Source organism: Neopsephotus bourkii, unplaced genomic scaffold (genome assembly GCF_033783945.1).
Source record: "Neopsephotus bourkii isolate Nb327-2 ecotype Australia unplaced genomic scaffold, CSIRO-AGI_Nbou_v1 NB_973, whole genome shotgun sequence".
Lineage (NCBI taxonomy): Eukaryota > Metazoa > Chordata > Aves > Psittaciformes > Psittacidae > Neopsephotus > Neopsephotus bourkii.
The window spans coordinates 293,446-306,983 of NW_026901467.1; the positions used below are offsets into that span (position 1 = coordinate 293,446).

At 38.2% G+C, this 13,538-nt stretch overlaps 1 protein-coding gene across 5 annotated transcripts in view; it reads left to right on the forward strand.

Moving 5' to 3' along the window:
• BBS9 (Bardet-Biedl syndrome 9) overlaps positions 1–13,538 on the forward strand; it is a 260,226-nt gene that overhangs the window by 104,181 nt on the left and 142,507 nt on the right. For all 5 annotated transcript variants that reach the window (XM_061359380.1, XM_061359383.1, XM_061359382.1 and 2 more), the window contains exon 19: positions 8,113–8,295. In XM_061359380.1, coding sequence (XP_061215364.1) covers positions 8,113–8,295 — 183 coding nt within the window. The remainder of the gene's footprint in view (positions 1–8,112; positions 8,296–13,538) is intronic.

The window sequence follows — 13,538 nt, forward strand, 5'->3', positions numbered from 1 at the left end:
TGGATTTGGTTTTATTAACCTTTTAAAGATGCGTCTGTCAGCATGTTTATTGTTTCTCGCTATAATAAAATATAGATGTGAGATGAGCCCGAGTTAGGAGATGTGTTTTCCTGTGTACTTCGTAGGAAGCAATGACCTGTGGATTTATTCTGGATTTCTGAAACTCATCACCTGATACCTAATATGCTTTGAATACATTTATCCCCACTAGGCGCGTATGACTGATCACACTATGAGTAATGGTCTGTAATAGGATGTAATTCTGCCTTTACTGAATCAATGCAATGCTCCCACCAGAATTGGCTAGTCTGCGACATTACTCATTGAACTTCACTGAACTTAACTGTGTGCAGAAGTGGGATCTAATGGCTTTCTCTTGATTTCCTAGGCATTGGTAGATGCTGTTGAACTGAAATGCACTTAGAAATATTCAGGACAAGGCCACTGTTATTTTAAGCTGTTTGTTGGGGTTCCCAGCTCATTTTAATAGATAAAGCATTATAACTTCCCTGTTTAAAATTTGGTCCTTTGTTGTAAAATGGTCTTGTGATCATTATACAATATCATATACTTGGGGTATAAACCAAGCTCTCCATCTCTGTGCCTCCATTTAGCTAATGTCTGGCTGTATTTCTTTTTTTATACATTGCTGCCAATTCAACCCCAGCTTTACAGTGAAACTCTGTCTCCAGTATTTGTGGGCTATCAGAGAGTCCGTGACATATCTGTGCGTTATTTAGCACATCCCTATGCTTAAATGGAACTTTTGTTTTGAAGGGGTGAGTAAAGCATTCATTGTAACTCCCTGGTTTCTTGGGGTTTGTGTAATTTGTAGCAGATGTTGCTTCACTCAGATAAGCTACTAATTTTATAACTCTGCTTTTGAATTTGGATTTTACAATGTAGAACTTGCTTCTAAATGTATTGGAAAGTATCATATGTTTGTAGCCTTCCTTGAAAGAATTATTGCCCCCCCCCCCCCCGGTGTTTAATAGTTTTACCAAAGAACAAGCAGTTACTCACATGTAAAACTGGCTGCAATATTTACTTTTGGATAGGCTGTCAGGAGGAGGTCAAATGTGAGGTTTAAAGTAATTTTCTTCTATGTATTCTTCCCTTTAACAATATTAATTTTCATCTGGCTTCTCAAAAATGCTAGACTGCTTTACAAAAGTAACAACAAGCAAATAGAGAAAAGTATATTAATCACATTAAAATAGTCTTAAGTGTAATCCTAACCACAGAAGGAACACCAGAGGCAACAGGAATTCCTTTACGTTACCATGGGTTTAAACAAAGAAGCTCAGAAGATGATAGGCAGCAGTATAAAACATTAGATGTTAGGAGAAAGTTCTTACCTGTGAGGTTGGTAAGGCACTGGTCAGAGGTCCAGAGAAACTATGGCTGCCCCATCCCTGGCAGTGCTCTCTATGGGCATAACACACTATTACTTGGGTTTGTGGAGGTAAGAGACATCTTTGGTACATGCGAAGTCTCTAAAGAGGATTCTACATTTAAGAATGTCATAATGTACATGCATTTGGCTCTTATAGAATCATAGAATAGTTAGGGTTGGAAAGGACCTTAAGATCATCTAGTTCCCACCCTTCTGCCATGGGCAGGGACACCTCGCACTAAACCATGTCACCCAAGGCTCTGTCCAACCTGGCCTTGAACACTGCCACGGATGGAGCATTCACAGCTTCCCTGGGCAGCCCATTCCAGTGCCTTACCACCCTAATAGTAAGGAATTTCTTCCTTATATCCAATCTAAACTTCCTCTGTTTAAGTTTTAACCCGTTACCCCTTGTCCTATAACTACAGTCCCTAATGAAGAGTCCCTCCCCAGCATCCTATGAGGTCTCCACGCAGTCTTCTCTTCTCCAGACTGAACAGCCCCAACTTTCTCAGCCTGTCTTCATACGGGAGGTGCTCCAGTCCCCTGATCATCCTCGTGGTCCTTCTCTGGACTTGTTCCAACAGTTCCATGTCCTTTTTATGTTGTTGACACCAGAACTGCACACAATACTCCAGGTGAGGTCTCACAAGAGCAGAGTAGAGGGGCAGGATCACCTCCTTCGGCCTGCTGGTCACGCTCCTTTTGCTGCAGCCCAGGATACGGTTGGCTTTTTGGGCTGCAAGCGCACACTGAAGCTGGCTCATGTTCATTTTCTCATCACCAACACCCCCAAGTCCTTCTTCACAGGGCTGCTCTGAATCTCTTCTCTGCCCAACCTGTAGCTGTGCCTGGGATTGCTCCGACCCAGGTGTAGGACCTTGCACTTGGCATGGTTAAACTTCATAAGGTTGGCATCAGCCCACCCCAGAAGCATGTCAAGGTCCCTCTAGATGGCATTCCTTCCCTCCAGCTTATCAACCGAACCACACAGCTTGGTGTCATCGGCAAACTGTGAAGTGTTTGAGCTAACTGGCATTTTCATGTGTAAACTGTGTTATGTTCTTATAGATAGAATCATAGAATGGTTAGTGTCGGAAAGGATCTTGAAGCTCCTCTAGTTCCTACCTTCTGCCACAGACAGGAACAACTTTCACTAGAGCAGGTTGCTCCAAGCCCTGTCGCACCTAGCCTTGAACTTGCCAGGGATGGAGCATTCACATCATCCTTGTGCAGCCTGTTCCCAGTGCTTTACCACTGTCACAGTAAAGAATTTCTTCCTCATAACCAACTTAAATCTCCCTTTTAAGTTGAACCCAGATGATACTGCTTTGTAGCAATTTGCAATTTAACACTGAAGAAAACAAAACCACACAACTTCCCATGTGAAATTCCTTAATCTGGCTTTCCTATTTTCTGGAGGCAGATTGCTATATTAATTACTTGTGATGATCAATAATTTCACATTCCTCACGGGAGGCAGTAGAATTTCAGGAGGTAGCTGGGTCCATCCAGATAAAGCATGGGTCATCATGCTGCAGTGTCTTTCATCTCTGATGTCGTCTCAGATCGAGGTCATGTTGCGCTTCACTTGAATGTTGAGTGTTTGGTGTGTGGTGAATGGATGCTTTGTCCTCATCATGGTGGGCCTGTGCTGCCGTTTTAAGAACTGAGGTCATGGTTAGCACGAGCCCAGGCCTTCTGGTAAGGGTCAGGTAGTTGTGGCCTGAGGTACTTAATCTCAACATGATCTCTCCCGTACCCACTGCAGTGCTGTGGGAATGCCACAGTGTTTAGAAGTATCTCGCTTGAGGTGAGTGTTTGATAAAGATCACTTTCTGACATGGATATCTTTGCCTGCATTCCATAAAGCTTTAGTCACCTGTCAAAGGCTCTGTGCACAATGGCTGTTGAGTGAGGTGGGCTGCGCAGGGAATTGGGCTGCTAATCACTGTTTTTTTAACTTTGTAAACTCATTTGGGAATTGCCCATAAATGTTTACTCCCAGAATAAGGGATATTTGGGATTTTAATTAATTGGGTGGGTATTATCACTTATTTTATCAGTTATAAAAGTTTGCTGGCCTGGTGTCTTAACTTTTTTATGTGGCTGCATACCAGATGTGCAAGGTAGACAGAGGCTTGTAAGGAAAAAAAATGCTTTCCTTTAAATGCTTACATGTTCCAGGTGAACTCAGATATGTGATGGAGACTTCTTTAAATCATAAAAAATTACTTTGTTAGATCTTGTTTTAGATTTAATAACTGAGTGGTGTTTCCTTCTCTGAAATGAGTTAATCTGTGAAAAGGTGAAGTAGAGTAGTAGTCGTTGTCCTGTTGCAATAGGAATGGCCAAGCAATAATCCTAGCATTTCTCAGCATTTTATTTTCTGATTTATATGCATTAACATCCTGCTTTCTGATTTTGTTTAAAAATAGTTGGACGGGATCAGATCAATGAACTACCTTGCAATAAGTATTCCATAAGAAAAATTGCCAGGAGAAGACCCATGTGCTTGTTATCTATGTTTTTGCTTCTGTAACTGTGTACAGAATGTCTCTTTTGAGCCAGGTATAAAGGTTTGGTTATGGATTAATTTACTGTGGAGTACATAATAGTCTTGGTAATTCACCATCTCTGTGTCCATTTAATAGTAATTACATTTCAGATGTTATTTCGCCTATTTTAAAAATTAAAAATAAAGACTTACTCTGAAGGGCTATGGGTGAAATGTAAAGTGACTGTATTCCTAAATGCCATACTTTTCCTCTCTTCAAACATGGTTTCTGCCAAAACTGAAGATACTTTAAATTTACTAGAAGCTGAACCCAGTGTGATAGAACTAGTGAAAGCAACACTAGTTGGCTGAATTTCACCATTGCTGGGCATTTATGTTTTTCTTGGTTGATTGAAGAAACCCAACCCCCCCCCCCCCCCCAGCCAAATTGTCAGACACATTTCCTGTTTTCTGGTTTAGAATATGGCATAAAACCTGTGAGAGTTTCCAGCCCCAATGGTGCTAGGGCCTCCAAAAAAATGTGTTACCAACTTAAAACAAAGTACCTTGGCAATTCATACTCACTTCTTGGCCTTTAGTTTTTCAGTTTTCTTCAAAATTGTAGCCAGCTAATAAGAAGGCATTTTGTATTTTTGGGATTGTATTTGTGTTTTCTTGTATTACTGGAATGAGCCTGGGAGAGCGACGTTCATTATTGCCCCAAGGAACTTGTCTGAATGTACAAGAGTGGGTATGTTGCAAGCCTTTTCCAAGAGGGATTATTAAGTTTTAGGTTAGTGCTGGATGTTAAATAGTGCGCTAAAAAATATCTTTAAGAAAGCGGTAATAACAGAGAAATCTGAATGTTTTTAAAACTTAAATCACCATTAGTTTGCATTTTTCAAATTATTGACATCTTCTGAGGTCTACTTAGCAATAAATAAGCATAGGATCATAGAATGGTTATGGGTTGGAAGGGACCTTAAAGAGTATGAAGAGAAATCTTTCTGCTTAAACACTTTAAGGTTGAAAACATGAGAAATGCTCTATGCTTGGAAATGATCGCACTTGGATTCTGGCAATAGTGTTGAGGGTGGAAATTCCCAAGATGTTAAAAATGCTTCTGGATTTCAGCTTTACCTGTGCACCTGTGAATATGAAATTTAGTAAAAATATTCAATATGAGCTTTCTTTAAGGTTATAAATGAAAATGAAGTTTTGATCAGTTGTAAGAACATACATTCAATAGTGTACTTTCAGCCCATGCCAGTTTCCTGCACTGGCTACTTTCTTTTCTTCCATTGCTGTTAGGAAGTCTGAAAACCTGATTTTTAGTTTTGTTTGAAAGCTTTGGGACATTAAAGAAGGAAAAAGAAAATTGTTAAATAGGCAGTGATACGCCTTATGCGGTATAGGTGGGGTTTTCACCTGATGGCCTGGGAAATGTTTACAGTAATTTTCCTCTGTGAGGGAAGATTTCTTCTTTTTGCCTGAGATCAAGTACTTACTGTGGAACCTTACAATCTCAGACTATCTTTAGTTCTTCCAGCTGCTCTCTGTTGCTTTGGCTTTCAGCTCGACATATCTTAAGGGGTGCTGTCCAAGCAACCTTTTTTATATGGTATAGGCTTTTTTAAAGCTACCATGGCCGTGTATGCCATGTGTATATCATACGTTGTAGTATTATGATTCATATTGTGTTATCCTGGGTGTTCCAGATCTCAGAAAGCTGTATTAGGTCAATTCATCTATTAACAGAATGATTAGGTCTTAGAAATGAGGGTTTTTTTTCCCCCTTTTTGATTTCTCTGAAAGTATAGAAGTTGAACTTGTATATATGCAGTTATGTAAAGATTTAATTGCTGTGTGTTTTAGTGACCTGCAACACTCCAAGACTGCACCTCTCCTTTAGAAACTTAGGCCTGTCACTGGTGTATATTTGTCTTGTATTAATGTGCATTAGAACTTTAGAACTTTGTACCAAAGGCAAACTTCCCTAACAGCTGTATTTTCATGTTTTCTTATGAAGGTGCTTTCAAAACAGCTTAATGGCTTGGTACATTAGGTATTGTTTGGGAGTACTGGGAGATTTGTTTTACGTGTATAGCCTGTGAAGAGGTGAGCACCTCCTTTGATTATAAAATGGAAAGAAAGCAAATTCTGAAATGAAGGTTCCTTAAGGTGAAATGCCATGTAAAAGGCCAGAGTTATACAGTTTAAGTTGAAATATAGCACAGAGTGAGAGATCATCGAGGAATTAATTCATGAATTCTCAAATGCCTATTGGACAGGAAAGGCAATGAGATGTTTGAAGGCCTCTGTTAGACTGAGGAGAACCTCACTGTTGTAGCTTGCTTTTTCAGAAAGGTGAAGCTGTATAGCTGTGCAATGACTGGCTGCAGTGGTGAGATGTAACTAGTGTAGGGTACTACTTAGTGTTGTGTCTGTGGTGGAGCTTTGTCACCCATAACTGTTGAAATATAATGGCAGTGTGGAACTGAACCTTTTGTAGAACGTGAGGTATGAAGAGCATCATAGCTGTTGTCTGAGCAAACTGATGAGGCACGATTACATCAGGTTGTATGTTTGTGATACTATTAATCTCTTCCAACTGAACTATGTCATGTTGGTTTTCTCTATTTGGGATTAACATCTCACTTCTTCTCATGGTTAGCTGGGCTTTTTTTGGTTTTGTTTGTTACTGGGCCCTAATTTATGTAGTGTTTGGGCTCTTGGGTGTCCTGTGGGTTCTCCATGTTATTTGGAAATGTTACATCTTAAAACATAAACCAAAAGCTATCAACACATTTTGTTTGAAATGTTTCATATTTATCGTTCCCTAAAACTCTGTTTTCTTTATCTTCCCAGTCACATGGGAGTTTGGAGGGAACACACACACTCGTCTCTAATGCCAGTGTTGCAGATTAAAAATAGTTTTGCTTCACCAAATGCTAACAGCTGGTTGGCTTTAATTCCCGGCTGAAGATGCATCGTATAGTATTTTCGTTTCCCTGATGTTGCCAAATGCTAATGGATCAAGCTCTGCAAGTTTTTCCTTTGTAAATTCTGTTGTAATACTAATTACAATTTAACTGCATTTCTGCAAGGCTTTTCACAATTCCAGTCAAGCACCTATTACCCCATTTTGCAGATAAGTAAACAAAAGGAGAATGTGATTGAGGGAGGTGCTTTGGGTTGATTTAAATGGCAGTGAAGGTAATCAGCACTGCTGTAAGCCAAGTATTATCCAGCCAACATGAAGATGCAGTGGTGTTCATGTGAACAGGTCTTGTAAGCTGTGCTCACCCAGGATAAACCCCTTTCCTTTAGCTGAAGTAGTTCAGTGCCAACAGTGTGGAAAATCTCTTGTCATATTGACATGTCATATTGAAATTGCATAGTGAAATCACTGTTATCTTCACTTTTCACTGGCGATGGAAAATATCTAAACATTGTACTTCAAGAAAGAAGGCATTTATAGCAAAGTTTCTCAGAATAACAATTTTTGTAATGCTGTGAGTCTACAATATTATATACAGTGACAAGTTATTTTGGAACTGAGTTGAATATCATATAATGGCTCTTCTGTTTTTCCCCATCTTGAAGTACTCAACACAACTATTTTATCATCTTAGAAGAAGTGAATCTGGTGTTTCAGTTTGATTTTTTTCATGATGTCTGGCAAGTGAAGTGATGCTGCCTTCATATACATGATCCATAATGTTTACATCTTAGCATAAAAGCTTAAGCAACTAGTGCAAAAGATGGAGAGACTCGAGAGCTAATAAAATAACAGATTGCAGTTCTGTTCATCTGGAAATAATTACATACTGCATTTTTAATTGCATAAAATCAATGTATTGTTTTTGATTCATACAGTAGGCGTGCTGGTCATCTGGAGATTTGTCCTGTGTGATATAAAACTGAAAGTTAGTGTGTTATTATGTATTATGATGGGAATCAAGCTCAGGAATGCCTGAAGAATATGCTCGAAACAATCCTTTCTACACTGATTATACTAGATAGATTGATCCTGTTATCTTGGGTATGCAAAAGAAAAATCTTGATAATGAATTTAATACTTTGTGGTTTGTGTTTGTGAAAAACAGAATTCCTCAGGATCTTCTAAAGGAAAATAGAAGTGTGCCAAAGGTAATTTCAATGTTAAGTGTTCATGGATGGTAAAATTATCCTTAACAGATGTTTGTGATTTTTGCAGGTAATAGCTCTAGCAGATGCATCAGTGGAAAATCAAGCCAACATATTCCAGGCATTCACAAAGCTGAAAAGTGCCACCCATCTGGTGATTATGCTGATTAGTCTGTGGCAGAAGCTCAGCACTGATCAAGTTGCTATTCTGGAAGCTACGTTTTTGCCATTAGCAGAAGATACAAAAGAGATGGTAAGAGTCTGTATAGACCTGTTCAAAAAATGCCACACAGCTTTAAGTGCTTAAATTTATGTATTTCATCATGTGCTTTATGGAAGACTGTCCTTTGAAGTGATGTAGTAGACTTATTAAGTAGGAGTTTGATGCAAACTACATCAATTTCACAGGAAAGTGGGAAAATAGGAGTAGGTTAGGGAAGGCTTCATTGGAAGATATGGTTGATAGTTAACTTCTGCTGAATCCTTCCTTACCAAGCCATGTAGGAGCATCTCACGTAAGTTTAGCTGGCTTTAGATTCTCTCCAGTTATTAGCACAAACAGGTTAGTCCTAATTTTTTGGAGATTAATATAAATGCTGTAATATATATATGTACTTACATGCACACATTCCAACAGAACTATAAAATATAGATGTGTACACACAGTAATAAGCATTGGCCCTACTTTTTCTCCAGTGTTTGCGCATTGGTTTATATAATGGATGAAAGTTATACAAATAAAATACTATATATAGATAATGTACTTGTGTTCTTCAGACTGCACTCTAAATAGTCCTGCATTGTTCAGATACTTTGAGCAACCTGGTCTAGTGGAAGATGTCCCTGCCCATCGCAGGGGGTTGGAACTGGATGGGTTTTGAGGTCCTTTCCTACCCAATCTATTCTGTGATTCTGTGATACTTTGCAAATTCTCCTTTGATTTAGTGAATATGGCTATGTGAGATCATGTGCAAAGTTTGGAGAATGGTCTGTAAAGAAAAAGATAGTGCTGTACTCTATCCTTGCTCAAGGCTATCAGTTAGACACTCCTTCAGGTGAAGTAATGAATGTTCTAAACTTAAAACAACCATAAGCAATCTCTAGTTAGTTTCAAGTCCAGCCTTTTTACTGGGTTCTAGAATAAAGTAGTTAAAGATAGCATGCCACAGTTAGAACAGAAATAAAATATGACATTAATACACCTCAACAGTTTCCTTTAGGAGTCTGAACAGTATTCTGTATAATTTTTCACAAATGATTTCTGTAGACTAAAAAATACAAATTATCTTAGGTACACATTAATACTAATTTTCATGCTCTGCACAGGGTTTTTGCAGAGTACAGTGAATGCAGATTCTGGTATCTTCCTGAAATACTTAGGAATGGTTTGTGGCCATTTAGAAAGCTTGTGCTGGGTTCCAAGTGAATGTAAGATCATCTGCAATTTCCCCCTGGGGGTGAGAAGCAGTGTTTTGGTATTACACATTATATTGATCCATAGCAGGCAAAGCAAAACAGTTTTATCAGAATTTGTTTTGGATTTTTATCCTCATTTAAACTTGAAAAACTAAGTTGCCCATCTGAGGAGTATTCATTCCCATGAATGGAATTGAAAGAAAGTTCGTATGACTTCCACAAAAGGCCAAACAACCATTTTCTGCATGACTCCCTTATTTTGTCATCAGGAGTTGCATTGCTTTGACACGTTTTGATAAAAACATGGTGAAATCTGTTGCATATCATATAATATATGATATCACTTCAGTACATATATTGATGTGGTTTTGATATAGTAGTTAACAATCTTGTGTTAAAGCTGCAAGACCTCACAGATATTGTAAGGATATATATACTGCAGTGCAGCCAGGATGAAAAATGTAGACCAGCAGTAATTGGGAGTGGAAATGGGAATGAAACCTTTACAGAATACTGAAATACATGCTGTATTGAAGTTGTTATGGTACCACAGGAATCTGAACGTAATTTGAGAAGAAGTTTAGGCAGGGAAGAGGGAAATCTGACATACCAATGATATTTACAGCCAGAAGCTCCTAGCTAGTATTCAGATTTCCTTGCAAGCAGTCGAGTGGAACACTGGTGGAAGAAACTACTCTGAAGAATTTTTATTTACTCTTCAAACAGTTCTGCACAATAGTTTATTGTATTTTTACTTGGAGGGAACGTGTTTAAAGCAGGGTTTGGATGCAGTCTACATCTCCAGAACATTGTCTGCCTTCTGCACTCTGATCATGGAAGTGTTTTGGTGGTTGTTTTGGTTGTTTTTTTTTAATGGAAGGAAAATGTTTAGACTATACTATTACCGTAAAAAGAAATGCTTCTCTGACCATAACATCAACATTATTCTCATACATGCCGTTCCATGTAGAACAGATTGCATCTTGTTTTCTAGGCCTGGCAATCACTTCAGTTAGTTTTTGTAGTAAATACAGTAGTGGTGTTTTATGTTCCCATTGTCACCATTTTTTTTCTCAGACTGCTAAATGGTTGCTGCAAAACTTTTGTGTAATAACATGGAAAATTTCTTTTTCCCTGTCTGCAGAGATCCATGGAAAGTTTGCTTTTTGTTGTCTACAAAGTTCTAGCAGAAGTAATATGGCTGACTTGCATATTTTCTAAAAATAACAGATATTTGACATTATATTTTATTTGCAGCATAATATTATTCTATAATATTTTATTTAAAACTAGCACTGAAACAGTATTGCTTTGATTAAACTACAGGGTTGCTCCTATTTAGTATTAGACATATAATGCCAGGTTGGACAGAGTCTTGGGTGACATGGTTTAGTGTGTGGAGTCCCTGCCCCTGGCAGGGGGTTGCAACTGGATGATCTTAAGGTCCTTTCCAATCCAAACCATTCTGTGATTCTATGATTCCCCCTTTTCACTGATTCTTTCATGAATTTTGCAGTCTGAGAAGTGTAACATCAGAAATTGAATGAGGGTCCTCAGGTCTCTGGTTTTTACTAGTGGGATAAATGAGCTAATCCTTCTGCTATTGAAACCATTAAGAAAGTGATGCTAAAACTGAATAAAAGTTAGTTTTATTTGCACAGGAATTAGGCACATTTTTGTCCAGTGAACTTTGCTAGTGTGGGACTAAAATTAAACCCATATTCAAAATATAGTAGTAGGTATTGTCAATATTTTGGAGCATAATTTTCTAGCTCCTTGCAAACTATACTTTAAAATGCATACTGGTTGGTGTGTTTTGCTATCAGCTGAAATATAGGGTAGAAAGCTATCTTGGAGTGCTTTTGGAGACAAAAGAATCCTTGATCACCACAATAATGATTTATTGGTGGTGTTATTATGCTTTTCATTTTTTTCAGGGGAGTTGGTGAATATCCTGAAAGTATCCAGCATATTTGTTATTAGGTTATAACAATTTGAATTATTATAAAGTTTGAAAAATGAAAAAGGGAGCATTTTAAGGGATGCTTTCCCTGATTAGACTTTACCAAACTCTTACCTGGATGGAAAAAGATTTTTGAAAAATGCTTGGTTAGTGATAAAGCAGATGTTTACCATAGGAATCTCTTGGCGAAAAGAGGGAATTTGTCAAGGCTAACTTAAAGTGTTCAGAGGGTTCATGCTACAGGGGATAGTTTTGATATAAAGGTTGCATGTGTCTGGATTGACTGGTGGCTTGTATGTTTGATCAAGAAGCTATTAATGCTTTCTTTCAGATACTACAGATAGAAAAGAAAGTATCAATACTAATGTTTTAACTTCAGGACTGATGGAGGACCCTCAGCAGTAAATTTACTGAAGAATAAATATTTTCGTAGTTCTCATGATGTCCATCATGTTTGAAAAATCATGGCAGTCAGGTGAAGTTCCTGCCGACTTGAAAAAGGGAAATATAACCCCCATTCAAGAATGGGAAAATGGATGCCCCAGGGAACTACAGACCAGTCAGTCTCACCTCTGTGCCTGGCAAAATCTTGAAGCAGGTTCTCCTGCAAAGCATGCTAAGGCACATGAAAAACAACAAGTTGGTGGGTGACAGCAAGCATGGCTTCACTAAGGGGAAATCCTTCCTGACCAATTTTATGGCCTTCTATAATGGGGCTTTTAGACCTCATAGCAGCTTCCCAGTATCTGCAGAGGGTCTATAAGGATGCTGGGGAAGGACTCTTCATTAGGGACTGTAGTGATAGGACAAGGGATAATGGGTTCAAACTTAACCAGGGGGAGTTTAGATTAGATGTAAGGAAGTTCTTTACTGTAAGAATGGTGAGGCACTGGAATGGGTTGCCCAGGGAAGTTGTGAATGCTCCATCCCTGGCGGTGTTCAAGGCCAGGTTGGACAGAGCCTTGGGTGACATGGTTTAGTGTGAGGTGTCCCTGCCCATGGCAGGAGGGTTGGAATTAGATGATCTTAAGGTCCTTTCTAACCCTAACTATTCTATGATTCTGTGTTAACCAAATAGTGACATACAGGTGCTTCATTGCTCAGAATCATTCCTTTCTTGTTATAGGCACATTTGTGATACTACAGTTAATAGTAACAGCTATAAATTGGCATTTTGGAAGTACATTTTCATCTCCTTTTAATGATGTTTGGAATCATACCAACTAACTAAATGTCTGTATTATTATATCTTATTTTGTTATTGAAGTTGTAATTTGGAAGAAAAAAATGCCTGATGATGAAATGCATGTTTTTAAGTGGCTCTATGATCTACTGTAATTAAGTTTGTGGCTATAAATTTGCTACTTTACGGTGTTTATTAGATAAAGTAGAAAAATAAAGTAAAGGATGCAAAAGAGATGGTGTCAGAAAAATATCATAGAATCAATGAGGTTGGAAAAGACCTTTAAGATCAAATCCAGCTGTTACCCCAGCACTGCCGAGTCCACCACTAAACCATATCGCTACCATGAACCAAATTCTTAAAGTGTCAAGACTCACAAGAGTTACTGTTAAAGTGACTATGATTTCTGTAAGAAGATGCAGGAAAAGATCAGGCCATTGGGAAAGACTGAGTAGCCTGCTAGGCCTTATGCTTGATAGCAGATGGGTTTGACTTGTAGAGTTCTTGAGTGATGTAAAAAGTGCTATATGGCTGGTTTCCACTTCAAAGGAGTAGCAGAAGTAACTATGTCCAATTGTATTTTCAGGTTTTTTTTTGTAATTTGCAGTTTTTTCAGTTGCTGATAAGGGAGTATCAAATTTTTATTTTCTTAAAGTTTGACTTTTGGTGATTAGTAATAGTGGCATAAAATTAAACAGAATTATGCAGAAATAGCTTTTGATGTGTGTTAGGAATTCTTGTCTTGTTAAATTGTATTCTCTAGAACTTGTATCAAACTCAGAACAAGCATTCAGCCTTGGTATAAATCTTCTAATGGAGAACCTGACATACCTGGTTTTTAATTTTGTATTTAATTTGATCTGTCACCTTATTTGTTCTGTCAGGATTAGGAAATACTGAAGTTAATCATCAGTGGGCTCAGTTGTGAGCATAA